The 26,102-nt window shown below is 50.5% G+C and overlaps 1 protein-coding gene across 2 annotated transcripts in view; it reads right to left on the minus strand.

The window, feature by feature from the left end:
• The window catches only part of Rab11fip4 (RAB11 family interacting protein 4), a 102,116-nt gene that overhangs the window by 27,737 nt on the left and 48,277 nt on the right, over positions 1-26,102 (minus strand). The window contains exon 1 of one of the 2 annotated variants that reach the window (XM_074046424.1): positions 10,806-11,046. The exons of the other annotated variant lie outside the window; for it this stretch is intronic. Within the exon in view, the coding sequence (XP_073902525.1) occupies positions 10,806-10,835 (30 nt within the window). The 5' untranslated portion in view covers positions 10,836-11,046. Of the gene's footprint in view, positions 1-10,805; positions 11,047-26,102 lie in introns of those variants that run through there. 2 annotated transcript variants of the gene reach the window in all.

Raw genomic sequence — 26,102 nt, forward strand, 5'->3', positions numbered from 1 at the left:
GTGTTGGTTATTTGTGAGATAGGGTCTCGAGAACTGTTTGACTGGGCTGGCTTCAAACCTCCATCTTCCTGATCTCTGCCTCCTGAGTAGCTAGGATTACAGTTTAAGACACTATATTTTGCTGAAACCAAAGCTTGGTGGATTCATGTTGATCAGAGTGATGTTTTGTAAACACTGCTTATGTAAGAATCTAAGTTAATTACTTTTCATTCTTGTGTTCTCTCAGTAGCAGAGCTATCGTGTTTTAAAGAGGCAAACGCACAGTACAGACATTAGAATTGTGAAGGTAAGTTTTGTTGGTCCAGAACTGTACTTAGTGTAGTTATAAGACAGATGTAAAAGCTATTTTACCTAAATAGTGATTGGTTTACAAAAGAAGAGACCGGATGGCAGCCTTGGAACCACAGACCCTGCACACACAGCCTCTAATCCTGGGGCAGCCGCCTCTGTGGCCAGAAGGGCCCAGTAATTGAGCAAGATATTTCCAGTTTCTCCATGCCAGACAGTATTTCTGGCTACTTGAAATGCAGAGCGTGTTTCTTCCCTCTATTGTGGTCACCATGGGAAGGAGGGCCTCAACCACTCCTGGGACACATGGGCACCCTGCTCAGCTGTGATGCCAGCCTCCTTATGACATGGCCGGAACCTGGGTCTGGGTATCCCCTGCCCCCACACAGCTGTCCAGGGTCAGAGATGGTGACTAAAAGTACAGTTGAGTTTGGCAGAGTCATCTTCAAGGGAAACCACAGGGGAAGGTCTGGGATGTGGCTCAAGTGGTAGAGCACCTGCCCAGCAAGCATGAGGCCCTGAGTTCAAACTCCAGTACCACACACACACACACAAAACAAACCCGGGAGAGGAGGTGAACCCACTTTCTGACCAACCAAAGTCCTGGGTCTAGGTTCAAGTGTCCCAGTGAACCTACTTCCTCAACAAAAAGAATTGGAAGAGGCCATCTAGCCTACCCGCTTCCAGCCAGCCAGAGCCAACTGACTTGATTTTGAAATGAGACCGTGGACTTCACAGGCTAACTCTTGGGGATTATGAAAACAGAACTTAAATTGCTTCCACATCTGGAAACCAAACCCGGCAGCCAGCCCCAAGAATTCCAGGCATGCCAGCCACAGAGAAGCCGCTGCAAGTCCAGGGAGACACTTTTTCTGTTAGCATGGAGTCCTTCACTCACAACCGGGACCCATGCAGGAGATCTCCCTGACTGCATGGAGTACAGCCACACCGGGGGAAGAAAAGGAAGCCAACACACGGGAGCCGGGCCACAGCCTGCCTGCTCTGTGTGGCACAGAGGACTCTTGTTTTCTCCCTAAGCCCCCACAAGTAGAGGTGAGAGAGCTGTGTCCACAGAGTCCAATTCACTCTCCCAGAAGTATACTGAGGCTTTCCTCTTTACTCCCCTGTGGGGCCAAGTACACCTGAATCAGGGTCCCTTAATGTCAGGCACCCACCTAAATTCTCCAGGAGATTCTTGAAGCACCTCCTCCCTTCCCCCTGCCTAGAAATCTCTGTTCCTATCAGCCACTGGGCCTCCAGCTCTCCTGAGAAACCATGGACCAGGCATTGGGGCAACTCACGTGTCAAAAGCAGTGGCAGGCCACTTACTGAACAGCAAGGGCTCTCTGGCTCCTGGAACAGGCAGCTATTTTGGGCTGCAAATTATAGCTTTTAAAGATGTGGCTGTTTGAAGTGAGGGCTTAATTACTCACACAGCCTAGAGCTCGCGGGGCTTGCTGTGGGGGCTCCATGCTTTATCTTGAGAGGAGGGGTACAATGAAGGCTTGGGATGGAGTGTAGTGACTCAGGTCAGCCCCAGCCTTTTGAGTCCTCCAGGCAGGCATCCTCAATTGAGGTGAACCAGAGCTTCCCAGAGAGGCCACTGTCTGCTGTAGGAAGCACACACCTGGGTGGAGTAATGCAGCAGGAGCTTGGCCCCTTCTTGGTACACAGAAGCCTACAGGCTAAGCACGTGCCAGTGTTCATGCATAGCCGATGGCCACTTGTTAGACCTGCATTTCTGGAGCAGGCAGGTCAGATATCTGGTGGCTCTCCTTTCACCCCACACTGCATTTGTTTTGTTTTGTTTTTTTAGGTATTGGGGATTGAACTCAGAACCTACTTGAGCCATACACCCAATACTTTTGCTTTTAATTTTGCCAATAGGGTTTCTCTAACTTTCCCCAGGTTAGTCTTGAACTATATTCCTCCAGCATTTCCCTCCTGAGTAACTGAGATTATAGGTAAGAACTACCACACCCAGGCCCAGAGCTGTTTTCCTAACTCTCCCCTGCCCCATTTTCCAGTACTTCCCATCAACAGAAGTCCTCTGGCAGGCTCAGTTCATGTGTCCCTCTCTGTCCTGTGGCTACCCAGCTGTGTGTTGCAGGGCAGGCCAAAGCAGTTCAGGTTGTCTTTCCAGGCTTTCCCCACTGGGACATGTGGGAGGGTCTAGGACTGACCATAGCCATAGCTGGGGGCTCAGAAGGCAGAAGACTCCTAGAGAAGTCCACCAGGAAGCCCGTCAAAGAACCTGTTAGCTGGGAGTGGTAGTTGCAGACCTGTACTTCCAACTATGCTGCAGGAGATCAAGAGGATCATGGTTCAAAGCCAGCCTAGGCAAAAATGTCAGACCCTACTGAAAAACAACTAAAGCAAACAGGGCTGGGAGGTGTAGCTCAAGTGGTAGAGCATGTGCCTAGGAAGTGTAAGGCTGAATTCAAAAAGACCCTGTGAGCTCGCCACTGCCTAGAACCAGGTCCCAGCTCCACTGACCACAGCAAAGCCCTCCTCGGCAGGTCTTGACCTTGGGACATGTTACTGCCCCCATACCCCATGCTCCTGTCTACCTTTACAACCTTCCCCCCACACTCCACTTCTTATGCATAGGAGCATAACTGCTGCCTCCTCAAAGACAGGGCTTCAAACCCTAACACAGAGCACAGATTGAGGGGGTCCTCCATCCTGCTCCCTGCATAGCCCAGCCATCCTGAGCAGTGGCACCAGGCACACACTGCTCACAGGGGTCCCTGTGCCTTCAGGGCTGCTCCCTGCCTAGAGTTCCTCCATCTGCCTCAGGGCATTTAGTGCATCTACACTGTTGGCTGGCACTCCTAAAGTCCTTGTCACTTAGCGAGGGAAACCGAATGTCATCTTAAACATCCAGGAGGATCAGGCAAGGACACATCTAGTTCTGGGTGCTGGTGGCTCACGCCTGTAATCCTAGCTACTTGGGAAGCAGAGATCAAGAGGATTGAGGTTCCAAGGTAACCTGAGCAAATAGTCCGAGAGACCCTATCTCGAAAAAACCCATCACAAAAAGGAACTGGAGGAGTGGTTCCAAGTGGTAGAGTTCCTGCCCAGCAAGCATGAGGTCCTTGGTTCAAACCCCAGCATTGCAAAAACAAAACAAAAACACATCTAGAAGCACCTGCCCTGTGCCAGGTGCTGAGAGGTTGATTTGAGCGTCAGCAGGTGTGTGTGGGGTGGGTAAAGACCAGGTTTGACTTTAACACAGCAAGGAGGGTGCAGAGGAGTCCCCATGCTCTTGGCAATGCAGTGGCCAGCATGCCATGGACAATGCTTAAGTACTAAGCCGTCACCTGAGCCCCAGCAATACTGATGGCACCAGGAATAGGGCAGAAGGCTGCAGGGACCACGGTGCCATCCTAGCCTTGGAGCATCACCTTCCCCCACTCTCCCATCTCGAGGCGCTCCAAGGAAGCTATGTGTGGGAAGACCACATAGAAAAGGAGAGGACAGAGGGTTGAAAGAAAATTGCTAAAGGAAAACATATGTGAAAATGAAAACTCAGGCACAGTGGGAAGAGGGCAAGGGAAAGAAAGAAAAATGACATCTGAAGATTATAAACTGAATCAAGAAACCCTCAGGAAGGCCAGTGACTGGCTCCCTGCCCTCATTTCTACTCTTAACCCAGGTGAAACAGGGCAGTGTGACCTTGGGCGACATTCAGCAAAGGAGAAACAGGAAAAGCTGCCCTGTCCCAATCATGATGACTGTCAGATCATGATCCTCCTGTGGTGGGGGGTGGGGTGGTAGGGAGTCTGAGGCCCAGAGAGGTTGCTGTACTCTCCCAAGGCCACACAGCTGGAATCCGCAAGCTTCTCCCTTTGAACCACCTAACAGTGTCCCCTCATATCATCCCGTCTCCACTACAAGGTGGCTCTAGTCTCTGCCTTGAAGAAAATGGGCAAATTATGTAATTTCTTCAGAGGTTACCTAGTTTCTGTGTTTCATTAAATCCAAGATGCCTCTGATTTGAAGTTGCACTGTTATTTTAAGTATGCTGACAGAGAAAGGGTGCTGTCAATTAAATTCTAACATACCAGCAAGGCTACAACACTACCAATTGGAGATGTTAACATGGAAAGGAAAGGGTGTCTGAGAATCTACAAGAGGTGGTGTGGGTATAAGTAGGAATGGGGATTCAGTCAGTGGTCCTGGTATGTGCACTGTGCCAGTGAAGGGCAGCCCATGTCTTTCCCCCATGTATGCTTCTTACATGCCCACGAGCACAATCACACATGTCCCCTGCTGCTCTAAGACATTTTTTCGCTAATAACTGCTGCAACTGTGCAGATGGTTACACAAGACATGCTGGCTGGACCTGTCGTGTCAACAAGAACTCCATTTGGCCATGAGGCCAACGATTCCAGGTCACCAAGTATTGCCAGGCAGAGGCTGTCCTGACCACCATCCACTGACCAACCAGGCCAGCCAGCTTCGGCTTCCCTCAGTGGAGTGGCAGACCTCGGAGCAGCCAAGCTGGATGAACAGATAGATTTGCTCCTTGGAAGACTACTGAGGACAGTCACCTCATGTGGCCAGTGACTGTACAGCCTGCATCTTTCTTTCTGGCCCCACTCCAGACCTCCTGTGGCCTGCCGCCAGCCAGAGCCACAGCACTTTAAGAAGGCGGATCTGCAGCTGCCAGTGGCAGACATGCAGCACTGCTGCTCTAAGCTGGCTTTTCCAGCTGGGCACAGGTAGACGGACAGGCAGGCCCTGGCTGGAGTGGAGGGCAGGCAGGTGGAGGTGCAAAGGGCCACCCTTCCCTGTCAGGCCAGGCAGAGTGGGCAGCCACTGGGAGGAAGGGCCAGGTACAGGCACCACCCATGCTGGGCCTCTGGGGAGAAGGCTGTCACCTCACAATGTGCTCTGAATCTCGTTCACAGATTTTCAGGTAGGTACCAGTCACTGGAGCCCCAGGGGCTGATGTGCAGAGGCCAACTTGCTTCTTTAAAACACAAGCCAGTGTGGTGTGGTGGCTCACACTTGAATTCCCAGCACGCTGCTGGGAGGCTGAAGAGGGAGGATCACAAGTTTGAGGCCAGCCTGGCGCTACACAGCAAAACCCTATCTCAAAAAAACAAAACAAACAGAAAAACCACACACAGAGAAACTGAGGAAGCGAGTCTACTTCTCCTTCACAGGCCCTCAGGTGGTGCTTTCCCCCTGCAAGAAACTGTTAGGAGCTGAGGTGATAAATTCCAAGAACAAAGCCTGCAGAAGCTGGCAGGAACCGAAATGCAGGCTCTTGCAGACTCTTCAGCCCTTTCACACAGGGCCTTTGCACCATCCTCATGCAGGTGAGGAAGCCAAGGCACAGAACTTAAACTTCTGCCACAAACAGCAAGTGGCAGATGGGGCTCTGAAATCCAGGGGCATGGGCAATACCCACCTGCTTCTCTAGCTCCCCAACCATCCATGGAGTACCAGCAGGGTAGGAGACAGAGCCCATGCAAGGCACTTCACACCTCCGTAGCTCATGTCTTTTCGCCAGCATCCTCAGTGGTAGGTACTATTATCAACCCCATTTTACATGTGAGGAAACTCAAAAGGTAAGGCAGCTTGTCCAAAATTCCACAAGTAGCAAGCAGCAGAGCCAGGGTGAACACCTAGATGATTGCTAGCTCCAAAACATTGTTTTAACTTTGAGAAAAAAAAAAAGCCTGTGGAGATAGCATAGGAGACAGGTGCCTGGGTTTGGGGTGGGCAGTGAGCAGAAAGGAGAAACCTGCTCTTACTCTCTCCAGCCCTCAGAGGGAGACTTAAGCCTGGTGCAAAGAGCAGACCCTGATGGCTCTCTTACCAAAGCCCACTGCAGCAGGCAGGAGCTACTTGAAGTGTAGGTTCCTCTATTATAAGGGGGACGGGGCAACCCAGTAGGACAGGAGAATACACCTATCCATGCTCCCACACTCCAGTTCTGTTTAGACCTTCCTCTCTTTGGTCCCTTAAAACAGAAAAGCTCCCATGGGCAGAGCAACTGATATTAATAACTTTAACAGAGCCTTGTTTTCATTTGAATAATGTTGATGTGGTTGGGAAAGAACCCACTTGTCTGCGAAGACAAAGCAGTCAAATCAATTTCAAATATGACTTACTGTTGGAGAACTTCCCATTTGTTAAAGGAAGTCAAGCACTTGGGTTAGACATGCTTGCATAACTAGTATACACCTGTCAGGAGGACCTGTGGCTGGAAGTCACCCAGACCCTAGGGCTCCAGGCCATTGCAGCTACCTCCTCTGACCTTCAGCTGCCCTCCCAGAACCCACATATTTTGGGCTACCTGCTTTCTTCCCCTCTTATCCCCTGCCCAGGTCATTGAAAAAAGTGAGGTATCAGGAAGGTTCCAAGTGCACTTGCTTCCAAGTGCTCTTGGGAAGGGCTCAGCTCCTTAAAAGCAGGTCAGCTGGGTGCCCACTCAGCCTTCAACAGGACAATGTAGACTGGTCAATACCAAATGCCATTTAATTAACTGGCAAGATGATGCCTCAAACACTTGGGTAAGGACTGTCATGTGTAGTCAGACACCTGACATGAGAAAATGACATCTCCAAACAAAAGCAAATGACAAAAATGCTGCCCAGGCTTTGGAGGTCATACTCTTGACAGTGTGCCATTCAGTGTGCGCTCTGGGTCAAAGCTGGTGAACCCTACCAAGGACCATGTGCTGCCCAGGAGCGGTAGCCACACTCACCCCAGCTGCCTGGAACTCGGAGGACACCCCTCTCGGCCAGAAGCCCACAGTGGAAGGGTGGATGAGGGCCACGTGTGTATGTGTAAGTGATACATATCCATATGAACCCCCACACACTTTGGGGGTCTAAGCTGGACAGAAATGAATCACTAAATTGCTGACCAGGTGTGTGAGTGCCTGTCTAGGATCCTTCAGAGACCACGACATGGAACTGTACTGCCAAGTACAGGCTATCAGAGGCTTGGGTATCCTAGGGCTAAGGGAAGATCAGGAAAGAGACAGAAGACAGAGCCCTGGGAGAGGTCAGCCAGAGTATAGACAAGTGCAGGCTGCCAGCTCCTTTATGGGTCTCAGAGCTGGACTCACCCCAGCCCAGATAGGAGCTGGCCCACGGGAACATGGAGATGAGCCCCAAACACCTCTCTCTGCTCCAAGAACACAGCTGCATGCACATCGCCAGTTTCTAGTTTGATTTGTGTGGTGGAAACAACATGGTCTGCAAACTGTCCACACACTCACATGGACAGGCTTATCTGACTGGCCCCATGCTGAAGTCGGGAAGTCCACAGCAGCTTTGGTCACACAGACGCCTCTTCTCCAGAAATGCTGTAATGCCCAAATCCCCTCAATGCCAAGGATTTAAAGACAGCAGAGCAACCAATAGTTACATGTGCTGTGAGTTCAAGTCTCAACTCTACTTACTATTGCTCTTGTCTGGTTCTCCTGGGACTTGTGGTTGTTGTTTGATAGCAGCAGGCACCCATCCATCTCTCAGAGTTTGTCCCTCCGCCCCCTAGTCCACTCTCCAAGCACAGCCTCCCCTGGCAGTTCTGTGGACACACCACATCAGCCACCCGCCCACCTCAGAGTCTTTGCAGTTGCTATTCCCTTTGCTTGTTCCTCTTTTGTAAAGATGTCGCCTTCTCAGTGAGGATTTCCCAGCACTCACTCCTCCTCCCTGCTTGCTCTCCTGCCCATCTCACGGGCTGCCTGTCTTTCATGCAGCGCCACAAAAGTAGGGATTCTGGTCTGCTTCATTCATTCATGGATCCCTAGCACCCAGCACAGAAAGTAGCAGAAGTCAGACACCCAACTACTTGTTGAATGAATGAATTCAGCAGCCCTTGCCCTGTGCAAGGCAATGTGCTGGGGACTGGGAAGCCTCTGTGACCTGAAATGCCATCTGATGGATGAGACTGGTGTGCCACCCAGGAGAGATTACAATGTCCAGTAAGACACCACACAGGCCTGCCAAATCAACACGTTTGTCTTGCCATGCCCAGCTGGCCAGGGCAGGACCACCCACTAATCCAGCTGTGAGACCCTGAAAGTTCTTCCTCATTTCAAGACCATTTGGCACCATAAACATCCAGCAGATCTGATGCAGAGGAAGACAGAGCCTAGCCCAGGGTCCTGTGTCCCACTGCTGACACCAGGTGGGACCCAATATGGGGCTTCCTTTTCAAAGCACAAGCCCTGGGCCAGGAGGGGTGGAAGAAGGGGATGGGGTTGCTGGGCACTCTGCCTAGGGTGTCCCTCCTCCATCCCCAAGATGCCTGCCTTTCAGGACTGCCCATCTGCTATTTCACCTGCCTTTCTGACACCCTCCACCTTCTCTTGGACCCAAACCTAAAATAAACACACTGCAGTGAGTCAGGTGTGGTGGTACACTATAACCCCAGCACTGAGGAGACTGACCCAGGAGGATCTTGACTTCAAGGCCAACCTGGGCTACACAGTGAGACCTTGCCTCAATCAATCAATCAATCAATCAATAAATAAATCAATAGAAGTGGAATTGCAAAGTCCCTCACAACATGTAAAAGGAGATTTTTGAGCCCCTGCAGTGGTGGGAATGAAGGAAGGTGAGTTGTGAGGGCCCCAGATGAATAGCTAAAGAGAAAGTTGTAAAGTCCTCCCAGGACAGGAGGAAGCAGGGAGGCTCTGAAGGTGCCAGCACGGGTTTAGAGAATGGCTGCAGGAAGCCTCCTCAGTGCAGACTGTCCCCTGGAATCCCAAAGGAGATAGCCTGAGGCTCTCTGGTCCCTTTAATTTCTTCTGCCTGGCTAAAAGTTCTTTCCAAGGACAGGCTCCAGGCTGTCTGTCCTGTAAGATCTCCCTTTGGGCAAAGGTCATTGCTCCCAGCCTACTCACCTGACCTGACTAGTCAACTATCCTCTGTCAGGCTGGCCTGGTCTTATCTCCTGTTGGCCTTAGTCATTTACCCCACCCCCTTCACCTAAACCCAGTGTACCAAAAATTCCACAGCTTATCTCCACCAGGCATTTGCCCAAGCTGTGCTGCCTACTTGTCCAAATCCCACGTTCCTCACTCCTGCAAGCTACACGTGGACTCCATCGTGAAGGCACAGGGACCTCAAACAACCCAGATCAACTTCTGTAAGCACTCAAGAGGCGTTGGGCAGTGCAAACACCTTGAGGGCAGGGAAGTGTCTCTTATATAAAATCCCTGGGCACATCATCAGCAATTGGTGAGTGCCAGTTAAGCAGGGTAAGGTCTGTGCCAGCCCCCCAGCACTAGCACCTGAGTAAATTGGGGCTGGGCAATGAGACCCCAGCCAGTGTGTTGCAGGGGGAGGGCAGTTATCCTACTGCAGAGGTGGGTGCACACAGTCAGTAACCCCTCCTCCTGGGATCCCACTTTCCCATCCTGGCAACCATTGTAACAATCTTCCTTCTGGGGAGAGACCTGGGGCTGCCCCAGGGGATGTGCCTGCCTCACTGCTTGCTGGGAGACCAAGTATTTACTACCTGCCTCCTGCTCTGGGAAGGGAGAGCTGGATCACCAGGAACCAGCCCAGGTGCTTTCCACTCCAAGATGTGCAAGCTGGAGGCAGAGTCAGGAACCCAGACCCCTCAGCTTCTTTGAGAGAGGCCTGTAAATAAATCAGTCCATGAAAACTAGCCTAAGAGCCCAGAGATGTGTCATTTGTAGCCCTCTGTAGCCAGGGAGAAGCAGAAATGAGGAGGTGACACTGACAGGTTTGCACAGATGACAAGGAACAGGGTTCAGGGCTGTGTTGGGACCAGGTTCCCCACAGTATAGGCTTGATTCTTCAGAGGCTTCATCACCAGGCCCTAGGAAACACTTGTCACCGACAGAGAAGCAGTTGTTTCAACTACTACCATGGCAGATGTGGCTTCTTAAGACGCAAGGGCGAAGGGACAGGGTCCTGTGCACACCTTCCAGCAAGAGCAACATCTCGCTGAGAAAGGGCAGGGCCTTCCCCTCAACCCCAAACAGGGCTGGCTTTCTCATACCCCTCAGAGCCCCCATGAAGAAAGGCAGCCAGGAAACAGGCTAGGTGCAGCCACCAATAGCTACGGAAAAACTTTCCAGCTCATGGGCCACTTGGGGAAAGGCCGAGCCAAGGGCAACACCAGTCTCGAAGAGGCAGGAGGGCAGGGGCTCTGGGGTGGAGAGGGATCTGGGCTGATAAGCTCCTTTCCCAGCCCCCAAAATACTTTTTGAAATTGCGCCGCAGAGCGCAGCTAACCCTCCTCGCGCCTGGAGCTAGTCTTGCCCCTGGGTGCGGGCACGCGGCTGAGAGGACCGGGAGCCGGCAACGTGGTCAGTGGCTTCTCTTCCGTGGCCGAATCAGCCAGCTCAGGTAACCAGACCTCTCAGGCCAGCGCCGGGAGGGTGGACACCGCTGGAGCTGGAGCGGACGCAGTTCCGCGCTCCGCCAACTTCCCCGACTCTGGGGCCGCGGGCCGGGCCAGGTGCGCCCTGCCGGAGCCGCGCGAGCCCGAGCCCCCTGGCTGCAGCTTACCTGGCTTCCAGGAGCCGGCGGGGTGCGCATCCCCCGACCGGCCGCGGATCGATCAGCTGCAGAGGAACAAGAAACCGGACGCCGGTCAGCGGGGCGGGCAGGGACGCAGCAAGCAGCTAGAGAGCGCAGGAACAATCCCCAGCCGCGCGCCGCCGCACACACCGTTCGGCACCAGTTGAAGCAGCCCCGCCCCCGCCAGCGCCGGTTGCCGGGAGACCCGCGTGGGCCGAAGGGGCTCTTTGTATCAAAGCTGCGGTGACATCACGAGGCGCCCGTCTCGCGGACTCGGAGGGGCGGGGCCTCACGCCGGGGGGCAGGGCCGGAGGAGCAAGAGGAAACAAGGCCAGGGAACCCGAGCCGTGAGGGCGGGACCCAGGTAGCCCCGCCCACCCAAGGTAGGGGCAGGTGGCTGAGGCAGCATCCACCAATAGCCGTGCAGCCGTGGGGCGGACTCAGGAGACCCGGCGCCTCAGGGGGTGGAGCTCGTCTGGACCGGTCCGAGCCCGCGTAGCGCCGCTCCTGCTACTCCAGGATTGGAGAACTCCATCGTACTCCGTGTTTGCTGTCACGGCACTGCGAGATTCCAGCCAGCGTTCAAAGGCCGTTCCAGGACGGTCAACTAAGATCTGCCAAACTCTATCCCAACACACCATCACCATCTCTACCAGCAGCCTTAATCTTATGGCTCCTAAATTGATTTTATCCTGAGTCCTACTGACGACTTTTCTCATCTTTTCACGTAAAGGGAAAGCTACATACAACCAGCTCAGAAGTACAAAGAAACAAGCAGCAATAAGAACCCCTTCTGTGGAATCCTAGTAAATACAATTTACATCAGAAATGTGAACTCTCTTAACTCTTCACCGTGCTCTGGATTAAAATAAGGCAAAAATTATGGGATGAATGGAAAGTAGCAAATATTGCAAATGTAGTTTTAAGTTGATGTTGCATTATGTAACACTAACTCCAAGCTACTTTTCCTTCCCTGAGTCCTCACTGATCAACAAGGTGGCACAAGCACTTTGGCATGTCCTGCACCACTATGCATGCACACAGAGCTTCTCTGCCTGCTTCTCTAGTTCTTTGCTCTCAACGTTCTCCTCCCCAGTGTCTCTCCTGCAAATAAATTTCCAGCTGCATTTCTGTTTACCAGGTCAAAGCAGCCCACTAGGGCTCCAGACCTGCTGGGGACTCTCCAAAAGGGACAGCCTTAGCTGGAGGGGGCCTTCTGGTAAGGACTGCATGAGAGGGGAGGCTGGAGTGGTGGAGGTGAGGTGGAAACTCTATCACTTCAGCCTCTGAATTTACAACTTGCAGTTTATGTACTGACCTCTGGGTCTGTGTGCAGAGGTCATCTTCCTCTGTGTCCACTCTCACAGTCTAAGACACACAAGAGCCCTGTGATGTGTCACAGAGCACTGACTTTGCAGTAAGACAGACCTGGGTTTGAATCCTGTTCTCAGCTGTTAGTCCTGGGACACGTTTCATTACCTCTCTGAGACTCGATGTGCTCATCACTAAGAAGGGAATGGCATAATCCACCTCATGGGTTGCTGTGCACCCTAGCACAGTGAGCATACTGAATTTTAGGCCCTTTGCAAAGGTGTGGCATGCAAAGGAACCCACCCACCCAGCCTGGCCTGCCTGGCTGCCTTCCCCGCCTCTACCTTGAGGCCTGAACTCAGCAGCCTCCCATGGGCTTTAGGGTGTGGCTGAGTCCAGGTGACCTACCTTGGTTTCTTTTCTTTCCTTCCAGCTCCCATGTGGCTCCTAAGGACTACTGGGCTCCAAAAAGCAGGTCACATGGCAGAATTGCTCAGAACCAGGGAAGAGAAGCAGGACTGGAGAAAATCATCCCTTCTCTGGGTTCTCTCGTGTCTCTCAGCCCAGACCAGTGGGGAAAGTCAGACCTGGCCAGCCCCTCCCTACTCAGCCAGGCAGCCTGAATGACATTTTCAGAGCTCTGTGGAAGGAGTGGTGCTAATGGGTCCCTCTTTGTTTTCCCTACAGGCAGTGGGGTGGGTATTTGTCCTGAAAAGCAGGGTGACAGAGAGGAAGGCGCTGATGAATTGAACATTCCTGGCTTTGAAGCCTGCCAGGTTTTATTACCACAGGAATCATTTAATGTTTTGAAGCCTCAGTTTCCACTCTATAAAATAGAAATAAGACATTTCCTCTTTCAGTTGTGACGTTTAAATGAAACAATAAAGTGTCTAGTACAATGCCTATCGTGCTACAGGCACCCAATAAACAGTAGTTCCTCATGAACCTGCCTGACCCAGTAGTTATGTGTGTGGGCGCCGGAGCCAAGGCCATGCCTTGGCCTCGCCACCTTGCAGCTAAATGATATTAGGCAAGTTTAATTCCCACTTTCCTCATCTGTAAACTGGAGATAATAGTAGTGTATATTTTAGGATTATTGGGAAGATAAAAATAATCAAGACCTGTAAAATACTTAGAGAGCCTGGCACATAACATGCTCAATAAATAGTATCCTCTACTAACTATCCTTATGTCAAAGGGCTGAGAAGAACAGAGGTGAGGCTTAGAAACTAAGGCAGCTTGGGGAAGAATTTAAGACCCTGACCTTCATGAGAGGACCTGACACCTGCCAGCAGGGTTCATAGAAGTAGTGTCCATTGAGGTGCTAGGATGAGAATGGTGGCTGTGTCTGAGGGGCAGGACTGTACAGAATGTGGAGACGGAGGACTCGAGGACAGGTCTCAGGGTCCCTGGTTCAAATGGGGGCTAAGAGTGAGTTAATAGGAAATACAGTCCTACCCTGACACAGAACTCCCCATGAGGTTGGGGGCAAGGAGGGTCTAGGGTTAACTGCCCTAGTCTCTTAGCTGAGCAGTGGTTTTGATATATGGAATCACATGTCTCAAGGCAGGAAGACTGTCTAGAGAAGCATTTCAGGTAATCTCCTCTATTTTATGGATGGGAAGACTAAGACTCAGAGAGGCCTGGAGTACTCAAGCTACATAGCAAGATCCACTAAGCAGGGCCTGATGCTCAGTCTCCTGCCTGACAGTGCAGGGCCCTCTCCTTCCTGCTCTGGCTGGGATGCTTGACTGATGGGGGTAAGATAGGCAGGGGACTGGCAGTGGCAGGGAGTTGCCTTGTTTGTAATTCTCCTAAGGGGTTTGACTGTCCTTTTTGGGAAAGAGAGAATTCTTCCAGAAAAGGTAACCAAGAATAGTTTTCAGATGGCAAGTTACTCTGATTGTTTTTAACGTCCTAAAAGGGGTTCTCCTGCTGTTGTTACGAGAATACTGTGTACTCCCAGGATGCTGGATGCAGAAGTAGACAGAAGTAGATAGGAAGCTGACCGACAGAAAGTCACATCCTCCAGAGACTGATGGAATGGAAAACACATGGTCATCTGGGCTGCCCAGGTGAGGGAAGAGAACAGTAAATTCTCTCTGGATCACATTCCTCTCTACCTATAATGACTTTTCTTCTGCCTCCACCACATAGCAGTTGGCTAACATCAGACAATGTAAAGAGGCAACATGCATCATGTTTGAGGCCATATGAAAGGACTGGCTGAGCACATAGGGTGTTGTGATAGGTAATGGCAGAAGAAAGCTTCCGAGCATCACCTGGTGTTAACATTCGCCAGGTGAACAAACACATCAGCCAGAGCTGATGCAAATGACAGAGCTTAAAACAACAAAAATCTGGCCCAGTGGTTTGTAAACTGAGTTCCTTGGAACCCTCAAGGTTCTGTGGGGACCTTGCTGAAAGGAAGGGGTGCCCTGGGCAAGAAATAAAAAGCTCCACTTCTATCTGCTTTATGTGGAGTCTTCCACATGAAAGCTCATGTGAACAAAGGGTGTTGTGGCTTTTGAAATGTTTTAAATCACTGGTCTAGTGTAACCACTCATTTCCCAGGTAGGGAAACCAGCTTCCCAGGTAGGGAAGCAGCTTCTCTCCTTCCAGCCGCTCAATCAGTGATGGAGCCAAGATCAGAGCTGGGTGTCCCCACCATCTATCTTGTGCTCTCCAGGGCAGACATCAGTCACTAGCCAGGACTGATGACATCAGTCAAGCCCAGTCCACATGAGCAGGGCTTGGGTCATCAACATACATGCCCTGGACATTGTTTTTGTTTTTTTTTTTTGCAGCACTGGAGATTAACTCGGCCTCACACTTGCTAGGGAGGCGCTCTTACTGCTTCAGCCACTCTGGCAGCTGCCCTGGACATTATCCCTGTCCAATGCCGTGTCACCAGCTACAGCTCTTGTTCTCTCTCTCTCCTCTCTGAGTCCCTAAATGCCACAACAAGAGTTTCAGTTGTGATTCTTAAATCTGTTTTCGATTCTAGAATAAAGTTGATGCTTGGTGACTGAAGTTGTGGCCTTGGAAAGGGAGATAGATACAAGCAGGCAGATGAGACCCTGAGATTGCAAAGGCTATTGGACCCAAGGAAAAGTCATTCCTGATTCCCCATATAGAAAAAAACGGGAGTGACCCTTGGAATCCAGAGCCTTTCCCCTGAGCCAGCCCATGCCCAGCAGCCCTCACCAGGAAGAGGAAAGCTTGGGTGGTCTCTCCCTCCTCTACCTCCACCACCCCTGCTGTGTGACCTGCATCTGCTCTCCTGGCTCTCTGAGCTGAATACTCCTCCCATGGAAAACTAGGTAGGCTTGGACAGTACATGCAAAGCTTCCTCCACCCCATAGCAGCTGCCCAGAGACAGATCTTGCACTGTCCTCTGCAACTGTCCTCCTCTGAGGTGGGTCTCCCCTGTAAGGCTGGACCCCATGCAGCCAGGCAGGAAAGGGTTTTATTGACTCTGGAACCGAGGTTCAGTCTTCAGAGGCACCCAGCTCTATTTTTGTCAATGTGAACAGTGGGTTTTCTTAGTCACTCAAACCCAACGGGAGGGGAAAATGGTGAGAGAAAGCATGTTTCCTCCTTAACACACGTCTCCTCTGACTCATGTAACCATCCAAGAAGAGGAGGCAGGGAAGGGCAGCAAGACAAGGGCTCCTTTTGACTCCCAGCTGGGCTGGGCCAAGAGGGAACTTCCTTTTTCCTCAAGCTTGCTATCATCAGGTGCTCTCCCTCCCCCGACAACTCATCCCTCCCATCCTCCCTAAACTGGGACAGTGCTGATGTCCCACTCCAGGGGCCACAGTCCATATTAACTCACTACCAACATACTGCAAGCTTTTGAGAGTGACTGGTAAAGCAGCAGTTCCCAACCTGAATGAATGTTAAAATCTCTGGGGAAAGTAAAAGTGTCAACATGCCTCCCGAGAATTAAATGCAAATGAGGGCTGGGGTGTAACTCAGTGCTACCCATGTCTGCCTACCATATAAAAGGCCCTGGGTTTGATCCCCAGGTGATTCCAACACAGCAAAGTTTGGCAACTGCTGGGCTAAGGGCTTGCTGATGACAGTGGGCGTAGCACAGTCAAGGGTGAAGCCATCCTCTGTTCATTTGTTCTTTCACTCCTTCGTGCAAGAATAGTTAATGAAGCTCGGTTTCATGCCAGGAAAACCAATGCAGGGTGAAGGATAAACAGGCTTGGGGACAGGAGGACTATTTGACCCTAGGATTTAGGTACTGCTTCTGTTTAAGGAAAGGGTGTCTGTGTACCTCTTGGCTGCAAAGACAGCTGTCACCCAACCTGCCCCCACATGTTCCCTGTTTGTCTCCTGACCTTTGGTTGTTCTTCCTAGCAGAGGCCTGGCTCTGGACACTATATACTCTGGATTCCAGCTCTTTCCCACCTCTCAGCAATAACACCAGCAACAGGTCTTGTGGGACAGGTGACCCATCAAGGATTGTCATGTGCAGCCACCTGGGGATTTCCGGCTTGTGGTAGGTGGCATGGGATAGTGGGGAGAAATGGGATCAGAAGACCTGGACTTGAGGGCTGACTCTGTAACGTACTAGCCAACGTCAGTAACTGCCTTACCAAGACTCAGTTTCTTCCTCAGTCAGATGAAGAATATGACAAACTTTGTGCATTAAAAGAGAAAATGTCAATGACTTTTGGAAAGTGTTGTGACAATATGAGGACTTTTTAGAAATTATAATCTAGACCTATATAAACATGAAACCACAGTGCATTAAGCTGGAATGAAAGAGCCAGGTGTAGTGGTGCACACCTGTAATGCCAGCACTCAGGAGGCTGAGGAAGAGAATTGAGAGTTTAGGGCCACTCTAAGCCCTAAACAGAGAATCCCTGTATCAAAAAAAAAAAGTTGGAATGGGAAACTGAGGCTTATATTAAAGAAACAACTCACCCATAGTCACAAAGCTTGATTAAAAACAGAAGGAGCCATACTGGCCACAGAAAGAAGAAGCAGTTGTGAGTAGACTGGGAATGTTTTATATTTCAAGCTTTTTGCCTTTCTGGCCCCTAGTCAAATTCCTATTCATCCTTCAAAACCCCACTCAGGTGTGACCTCCCAGGTGAAGACTTCCCTGTCTCCTCCTGTGCTTCACAATCTTCACCCTCAAACACCAAGCTCTGTTACTGTGAGGAACACAAGGTAGTATCAGGATTGGCCTCCTGTCAGATTGCTTACCAGGTTGCGATGCCTGAGAGTCCCTGGTGTCTTTGGACTCCAGCTCCTATCATGTCTGCATATAATAGTCATTTGGGGAAGTCTGGGTCCTGAACAGGGCTGAGGATCACTCACAGACAGTGGAGAGTTGAGGGCCTGTTTAGCTGTGAGTTAATAGGAGTGTTTTGGAAGTTTCTTAACTACACTCTGAGAGGAAAGAACCACAGATATCAAAGAAGCCTCTTTTAAGATGCAGTGCCCTCTTCCTGGTGAGCTCTCCGTTCTGAAGAGACACCTCTCTGCCCAGTGGAGCCTTGAACGGGCCTGGACACCACAGAGAAGCCATTTCCCTGAAGTTTATTAATAAGAACTACCAATTATTGCAGGTCGACTATGTGCCAGCCACTCTGTTTCTTCTCATCTATTTTAACCCAACAGTCTTGTAGGGTAGATGCTACTGCATACTTATTACAGACAAAGAAGGTTAAGTGACATGGCCCAGGTGGCAGAGGCAAGATTGGCGTCAGATCTGCTGGTCCATGTTCAGGACTCCCTCCTGCCTTCTTATCACACAGCCAGCTTATTGACAGCAACCAGAATAGTCTGGGTGGCAGCAGAAACTAATTAACAGCATGAGAAAAGACCGTGGGCAGTTACTGGTCTCACTCTGCTGTCTGTCATCCTTGGGAAGCAGGCAGAGTCCAGTGTCCAGCTCGGCAGCTTTTCATCAACTGCAGCTCACACTAGGCCTCTGGGTCTCACCCACACCCACCTCTGTGATACTACCTGTTGAGTGTGTGGGCTTTGCAGTGCAATGACAGCATGTCTCACTGGATGAGAACTGAAGATGGGGCACTATCTGGTGTTGACTTGGTTGCTGCCTCCTGTCCCAGTTCTAGGTCCAGGGAGACATACCCTGGCATTTCCCTGGGTGTGCCACCAGAGGAGATAAGCAGGACGAGGCCAGGATTCCAGGGAGAGAGGACAGGAAACAGTATTTTTTGTTTCAAGAATGTTCTGAAGCTGGGTGCTGGTGGCTTACGCGTGTAATCCTAGCTACTCAGGAGGCAGAGATCAGGAGGATTGCAGTTCCAAGCCAGCCTGGGCAAATAGTTCGTGAGACCCTATCTCAAAAATACCCACTGTAAAAAAGGGTTGGTGGAGTAGCTCAAGGTGTAGGTCCTGAGTTCAAGCCCCAGTACCGCAAAAAAAAAAAAAAAAAGTTTTGTGAGCCTGGTGTCGTGGTGTACACCTGTAATCCCAGCACTCAGGAGGCTGAGGAAGGAGTATCAAGAGTTCAAGGACAGGCTGGGCTACTTAGCCAGATCTGCTTCCAAAAAAAGCAAGACTGCTTTGTGGAACCCCTGCCTCTGAAGGCAAAAAAGAGCTCTGTGGTTGAATCAGCAGGTGAATTCTTCACTGCTACAGAGAGATATCACAGAGCTTCTCAGCAAGAGAGAGTCCACCTGACTATGTTTTAGCCCAAGGTTTCTTAAGTCATCAGGCTTTAGACAGACCTTTCTCATTTGATACTGAGCTACACAAGCTCAATAGAACAGTGAGTTCACTGTTCTACGGGGAGCTCACTTCAGAAAACCATGTACCAGGCTCCCACACATGGGCTGATGTTATTATCTTCATTTTGAAGGTGTAATGGCTAATGCCTGCACAGCCTGCTACATGTGGCTCTGCCTCAAGACACAGGTATCTTCCCCACTGTACAGTTGGCAATGTTAAGGCTCAGAGAGGTCTTGAAGACATAAAGGGAGTAAGTGGAGAGTCAGGATTTGAACCAGGAAGTCTGATTGCAGGGACTGCTTTTAACCATGAAAGCAGAGAGGCTCCGATTTGTCAAAAAACTTCCCCAAAGTAACCACAGTCCTTAGCAACTGTCTCCCAAATTAGCTTAGTGATGATGGAATGAAAAGCACCTTGAACCCACAACAGACAAGCCAGCAGACACAGGACACCAGCAGGGCAGTGAGCTCTGCTTTAGAGAGAAGGCAACAGGGCCAGGTAACAGCAGTCAGTCAGGCGGTTGGGTCTGGGTCGGGTTGGGAGGGCTCACCAGGGCCTGCCCAGGTCTATTCCCTGAATAAGCAGAGCCACAGCAGCAGGCAGATAGGCTGGTCCAGGGACTGAAGCTGGCCTCTCATCTCAGGCACACACAGGTCCTTTGTGGCTCTCCCACCAGGGTTGGGCTGGGCAAAGAAAAACCAAAGGCGCCTGGGGCCTCAGGACACTGAGCCAGTGTTCCTCACACTTAGGGGAAAACCACAGCCCAAGTTCAGGTGGAAACTGGAGAGGCTGAGCGCAGAGCACACCAAGGATGACCCAAAAGGAAGCCTTTCTTCCAGGTCATGTTCCCTGCTGTCCCCACTAGACTACAAGGTCACATTCATGGAGGGTGAGGCCCCCTGGTGCCTGGCCAGCCCAGGCTACAGCCCCAGCCCCGCTAATGACACCCATAGTTGATCAGCCTCCCAGCCTGGATTTCTCATTTGAACAGCAGGGGTAAGAATAATTATTTGTAGTAGCCACATTCTATAAAGTCACCACAAATGCCACATTAATGAATACCAAACAGCTGCTCTTGGAGAAACACAGGGTTTGGTTCCTGTGAGCCTCTGATCACATGTCTGTCAACCAATCAGAACACAATCTTGTTTTATGCACATCTCTGTTTACAGCTACCTTGTTTAATGTATATTGTTGACTCATTGACAGTGAACTCACAATCAACAGCACTGTAACTCATTCCTGCCTGGGAAACTGGGATTATTCTCACAAGGCACATCATAGCCTTCCTGCATTTAGAAGCCCTCTGGGCCATTTAAAATAATGAAATCGCCAACAAAAGGCACAAAACTGCAGAAAGTGTGGCACTGAATAGACTACAAAGAGGATACTTGCTTGTAGTGTGAGAGCTGACATAGGAAGGCAGAATGTCAACCTCAGCTGGCCGTGTGCATGTGGGTGGCTTAAATTGTCACCAAACATCTGTGACACTCTTGCAGAGAAATTTTAGCAATCAGACAAATTTGTAAATACAGAATGTGCACCTGTGAGAATCAACTGTACATGTTTATCGTGTTGTTGAGGGAGGCGTGAGCCATTAACTAACATGATGCAAGAAGAATACTTTAGTGTGGCAATAGCTCCATAAATACTATCATTGTTACTATTTTTTTTTTTTTACCATTGTATTTAATTTTTTTTTTTTCTTTTTTTTTTTTTTCATTTTTCTTTTATTATTCATATGTGCTCATTGTTACTATTATTACTCACTGAACATACCACACCTTTGCTGTTCCCTTTCCTTGTGTTTTTTTCCTTCTCAAAAAGCACAGAGCCAGGTGTGAACTGCTCCTGAGCCAGCTTCCAGCTTGAGACCTTTGGATCCAGTTGTTTCTCCTTCCCCCTGGTCCTCTCACCTCGAGCACCACTGCGCACTCCTCACTCACAGCCAATAGTGTTTCATCAAAGCAACAAGAGCTCTGCACACCAAGCTGCACAGTGGCCTCAACTCTGCCTCCTTCCTTGTAGGATGCAGTGTTCACAAATGGACCCTTATATTTGGGTCCAGGACCCCACTCCTTAAAGGTTCTTTGCTCCTGGGATCCCCCACGGCACCTTCTGCATCAGCAGTTTCTCTGTCTCTACTAGTTCCTCCCCACACCAGACCCATGGGGGTCTCTAAAACACCAAGCAGGGCTTGTCACTTCCCGACAGAAAGCCTCACGTGGCTTCTGAGATATCTGGAATACATCCTGCCTCCTCACCTGTGTGCTCAGGCATCTGCCCAGCCTGCCATTCATTCTTCCCCTCCCAGCTCTCAGCCACAGCAGCCTCTCACTGATTCTCAAACCAGCCAAGCTCTTTCCCACCTCAGAGACTTCCTGCACTGCCATCAGCTTGGCTCATGTCACCAGTCACCTCCCAAGATGCCTCCTTCATTCTCTACCTTTCACTCAACTTTACTTTCTTCCAAGTACTTGTCTCTGTCTGGTTTACATTACTGACTTACTTTCACATTTTCAAACTTGCCTTCTCCTTATTGGAGCACAAGATCCTTGAGGGAGGGGTCTGTGGATTTCTGTCAGCAGGTGTGTCCCTGGTATAATGCCAGTATCTGTAAAATGAATGTATGACTGCCATTCTCCTGGGGAGATGACCTGAGGACACACCACAGCCATGTCCATGAATAAAGCTTATTTTTCAGTTAATTATATTGTGTATATTTAAGGTGTGCAACATGCTATTGTAAAATACACACATATAATGGTTACTATAGTGGAACAAATTACCATCGTCTTACTGAGACCTATGCTCCCCATGGCAAAAACAGCTATAATCTACTCATTTAGAAAAACTGCAAACCTAAGGCCTCAAGCATGGCAGGTAAGTGCTCTGCCACTGAGCTACATTCCCAGTCGCTGAATTTTTATTTTGTTAAGATTCCACAGATATGTGAGATCATACAGTATTTTTCTTTCTGGATGAAGGTTTATGACGATGAGAATGACTCAGCTTTCAAGGCCCAGTTTGACCACTTGACCTGCTCCCCAGGATAGAATCAGCTGCTCCCTCTCCTTGGACCCCTCCCCCCACACCCCCACCTCCCCCCCACACCTGCACTGTATACATCTGGGACACTCATCACACATTGCTTGGGTTTTTGTTTTTTTTTAATATGTCTAGGCCCCAGTCTGTGCAGGGCAATGTTCAATCAAGGTCTGGAAACTTGACCTCAGGTAAGTAGACTTTTTCCTGCTTTGGGACTTAGCACATGAGGGCTTATGTCAAGGCCTCTCACCACCTGACAAAGCTACCTGCTTTTGGACACAAGCCCAGGCCCAGCCTGCAAGTCTCAATGCTAACTTGAGCACCAGGTGAGGGGCTCACCACCTGCACACCAGAACCCTGTGCTGACATCTGTGAAATGAGGATAAAAGTACCTGCCACACAAGGACCAAGCAGGTTCCAAGTACCTGTCAGAGTAGAGGGCCATACATTAGGTGCTTAAGGCACATTTGTCTCTGTGCTACCCACTCCAGCCCACTTGCTTTCCTCTTTTGGATCCTGAAAGCTCTGTATCACCTGCTCCCCCTTTGCCAGGACTTTCTGGAATCCCAGGAGGAAGCTTATTCCCTTGTTACTGGTTTCCTGGGTCCAATACTTAGGCTTTCCCCACTTTCCCGCTTATTCTTGAACTCCAGCTTTTGTCTTCATGGTGTGAGTGCATCTTGTGTCTCTCACCATGAGCACCTTCGCACCATAAGACAGCAAGCAGTAGAACCCCAGCCACCCTTTCAGGAAGAAAGAAGCCAGGTAGGAGGACCAGCAAGCTAGGTGAGGGCTTGTCTGTGGCCACGGTTCCAGGTGCATGCAGCTGAACCATGATGCTGGGGCCTGAGGACCACAGGAGGGCTTCCTGAGTCTGGGAGATTGTTATTGGACCTGGATGCTCCAGGGTGGTCACTGCCACTTTGATTGGGGGGGTAGGGGGTTCCAGAAGAGGTAGGGGTGGGTGACAGAAGCAGCAATTCTCAGGGCCTCAACTTCCTCCTCTCCCACAGCAAGAAGGGAGGAGGTGGCTGGGTGTTGGTAAGAAGGGAGGAGGTTAGACCATGTGACTTCTGGGAAGGCCATAAGGTCCCATCTGCCTTCGAGGGCATTGCTGCCTGTGTCAGCCTTATGCTATGAAGAGCTTTAGGGCAGGACAGTGAAACTTAAGGTCCTAGCTCCACCACTTAGAACCAGTGTCAGTTCATAAAACCAGTCTTCTACCTGGTCTCCAGTGTCTCAGCTTGGAGTTGTCAAGAAGATCTAAGGAGATAGTGTCTGCTTAGCTTTTAGCTGGATCTGGAAACATTTTAGTTGCTATTAACAATCACCAGACTTCCTTGCGAAGGGGCATGTGGAAACCAAAAGCAGAGTAGAAATGAAAATGATGAGAATTCCTCCCCACTCTGTTAATTTCTCAGAGAGGCCTTTCCTTCTATCCCATCCTTCTTTCCCCTGGATCTCGCCCAGCTTCTCAGAGCACTCCTTGTCATTCCATTTGGAATTGCCTGTTTGTGCTTCCGATTGTCTATCACCCTCCTGTACTGAAAGCCCAGGAGTAGACACTTGGATCCCCAGCTCAGAGTAGCACCTGGCCTCTGGTGCTCTCTGAGCATTGTGAGATAAGGAATGAAGGGGTCAAGGGCACAGTGTCTGCAAGTGCTGCATTTAAGGCCACACAGGCGGCTAAGCACACATCTAATGCTCACAACAGACTGAGAGACAATGACATTTAAAACCAAGACATCTGAGGGGCTGACTCTGTGCCAGGCACTGTTCAAGGAGTCCTACCCACTCCATGGGTGTGCAGCTACCAAAGCTTAGGCTCTTAGGCCCCTTGTGTAGTTGGGAGGGGCCCTGCCAATATGTTCACATGGTTGTGTGTTTTGTCAATTTTGCAAAAGTAAGCCACATTGAGATTTTTTTTTTACCTCCACACAATGTGAGGGCTTCAGTTCTCACACAACCTGAACACACCTGAGTGTGCACTATGACAAGAAAGCTGGAACTCAGAAAGATTAAGTAGCCTGTCTGAGGACAGGCAGAGCCAGGACTCAGCAGCAGGCCTGCCTGTCTCTAAAGCTCTTCCCCTCTGCCCAGGCATCCCAACTTCAGGAAAGCATGTGGCCATCCAAGGGCAGCCTTGCAGCTGGATGTGTTTCTGAGTAGAGGGACGGAGTGAGAATCTCTGATCAGAAGGGTCCCAAGTCCAGGGCCCAGAGTCCCGAGCACTTGGCATCAGAATTCTGTGAAATCTGACGTCCACCCCCCACCCCTCCCGGCCCAGATCTACTGTTTGTCTTCCTAGCTCCTGAAAGCACCAAGCACAAACTGCAGTGGACCAGCCCAGCTCACCCTAAATAAACCTGTTCTCTGTCCCTTCTCCTTCCTGGGCCCCTCCCTCGGTACTGCATGGCCTAGTCTGTGTCTAATACCAGGCTGGGGCAAACAAGGGTTGGCACGCTCGCCTCAAGGGCAGGCCCTCCCCTGGCCATTCTGCAAGGGGCCAGTTTCAGCTGCTCAGGCATTCAGTTTCCTTCATTAGAATGGGCCCCGAGAGCTGGCCAGCATTGACCGCTGGGCCGGTTCCATCACAGTGGGGATGAAAGAAAAGAGTGTAATGGAGCTGCCCTTGCCCAGCCACTGAGATGGAGGGGAGGTGGGAAGTGGGGGCTGGGATGGAGCACAGTGCTGGGCTCTTGAATGGCCTCACTGGGCTCCAGCAACCTGAGATGAGCTACAAAGCCCATTCTGAGGTAGCCTCAGAGCCACTCAGAGGGGAGAATGAAATCAGAAGAGAAAGATGAGGGTCAAGGGTGAGGAAGGAGAGACCCCTAGAGAGTTAGAGGCAGAGACACTGAGGACACTAGGCTGGAGCTCCCATTTCTTCCCCAAACAAGGACCATAGTCCTGTTGACCAGGAGAGGGTTCTTTGAAAAATAGTCTCTTAGACCAAAACGCAGAGATTATTTCAGAGAATGGGAAAAGGTTTGGAGTGCAAATATACATTCAAATGATAAATATTGAGCTTTCCAAATGAAGGATGACAACATCCCTAGAGGCTGTGTGTCCCCAGGAGGGGCTTTCAGGACCACAAGAAGCTGAGCAGCTGTTGACTCTCCATGGCCACTGCTCTCTCTAGACTGCCTGTCTGGCTAGTGGGATTGGAGATTTCATCTCCAGAGTGCGTGGCAAGGGCAAGAGAGGATGGAGCAATGGGGAGGGTCTTTTAATGACATGCTGCAATCCATTGGCAGAGCGGCAGCTGGCAACAGGAGTGCCAGGCTGTGGACACCCAGGCAGGGGTTATGGGGGAGGAGGGTAGACGCTCCCACCACCTTTGCTACTCAGTTGCTGAATAACCTTGGGAAAGACTCTTAACCTCTCAGCATGGCTTTCTCAGCCTGTACAATGAGCACAGTAGTTGCTGACCTTTGCATGGTGCTTACTTTGGCTACACACTAACCTGAACACTTGTTTTGGGCGGTATGGAACTCTGGGCCTCATGCGTTCCACATGCTGTACCACAGCCACTCTGCCAGCCCTTTTTGCATTGGTTATTTTTAGATAGGGTCTCAATTTATGCCCTGGCCAGCCTAGACCATAACCCTTCTATTTGTCCTTCCCTGCCTAGTTGGGATGACAGGCGGGTGCCACCATGCCCAGCCATTGGCTGACATGGGGTTTCAAGAACTTTTCCCCCAGGCTGGCCTCAAAGTGTGATCCTTCTGATAGCTACCTCTTGAGTAGCTAGGATTACATGCTTGAGCCACTGTGCCCAGCCTAAAAACCTTATTTACACTGACTCAAATCCCTACATATCCTGCAGGTAGAAAACGAAACACCCACGGGTGAAGAAACATAGTGAGATTAAACAACTAGGCGACTGGTAGTCGCAGAAGTAGACTTCAGGCCTCGTGGGTCCAAGGCACATGTGTCTAACCATGACACGATCTCATCTCTGCTTCCTTGTGTCAGGTGCCCCAGGTAAGTGATGCTGTAAATCAAAGTGATTGGCCAGGACTGGGAGTCCTGCATGGTGAATTTTGCTGCAGGGAGGGAGAGGAGAGGCCCAGAGTGGAGGCCTGAGCTGTGGAGCAAGGGGAGCATCCACAGCAGTGTTTTGAGAGCTTTGCTGAGGTGAGCTTGCTGAGGATGCAGATGCCTCATTTACCCCAGAGCCTAAGCCAGCCAATGGGGCCC

This window comes from Castor canadensis, chromosome 11 (assembly GCF_047511655.1).
Source record: "Castor canadensis chromosome 11, mCasCan1.hap1v2, whole genome shotgun sequence".
NCBI lineage: Eukaryota > Metazoa > Chordata > Mammalia > Rodentia > Castoridae > Castor > Castor canadensis.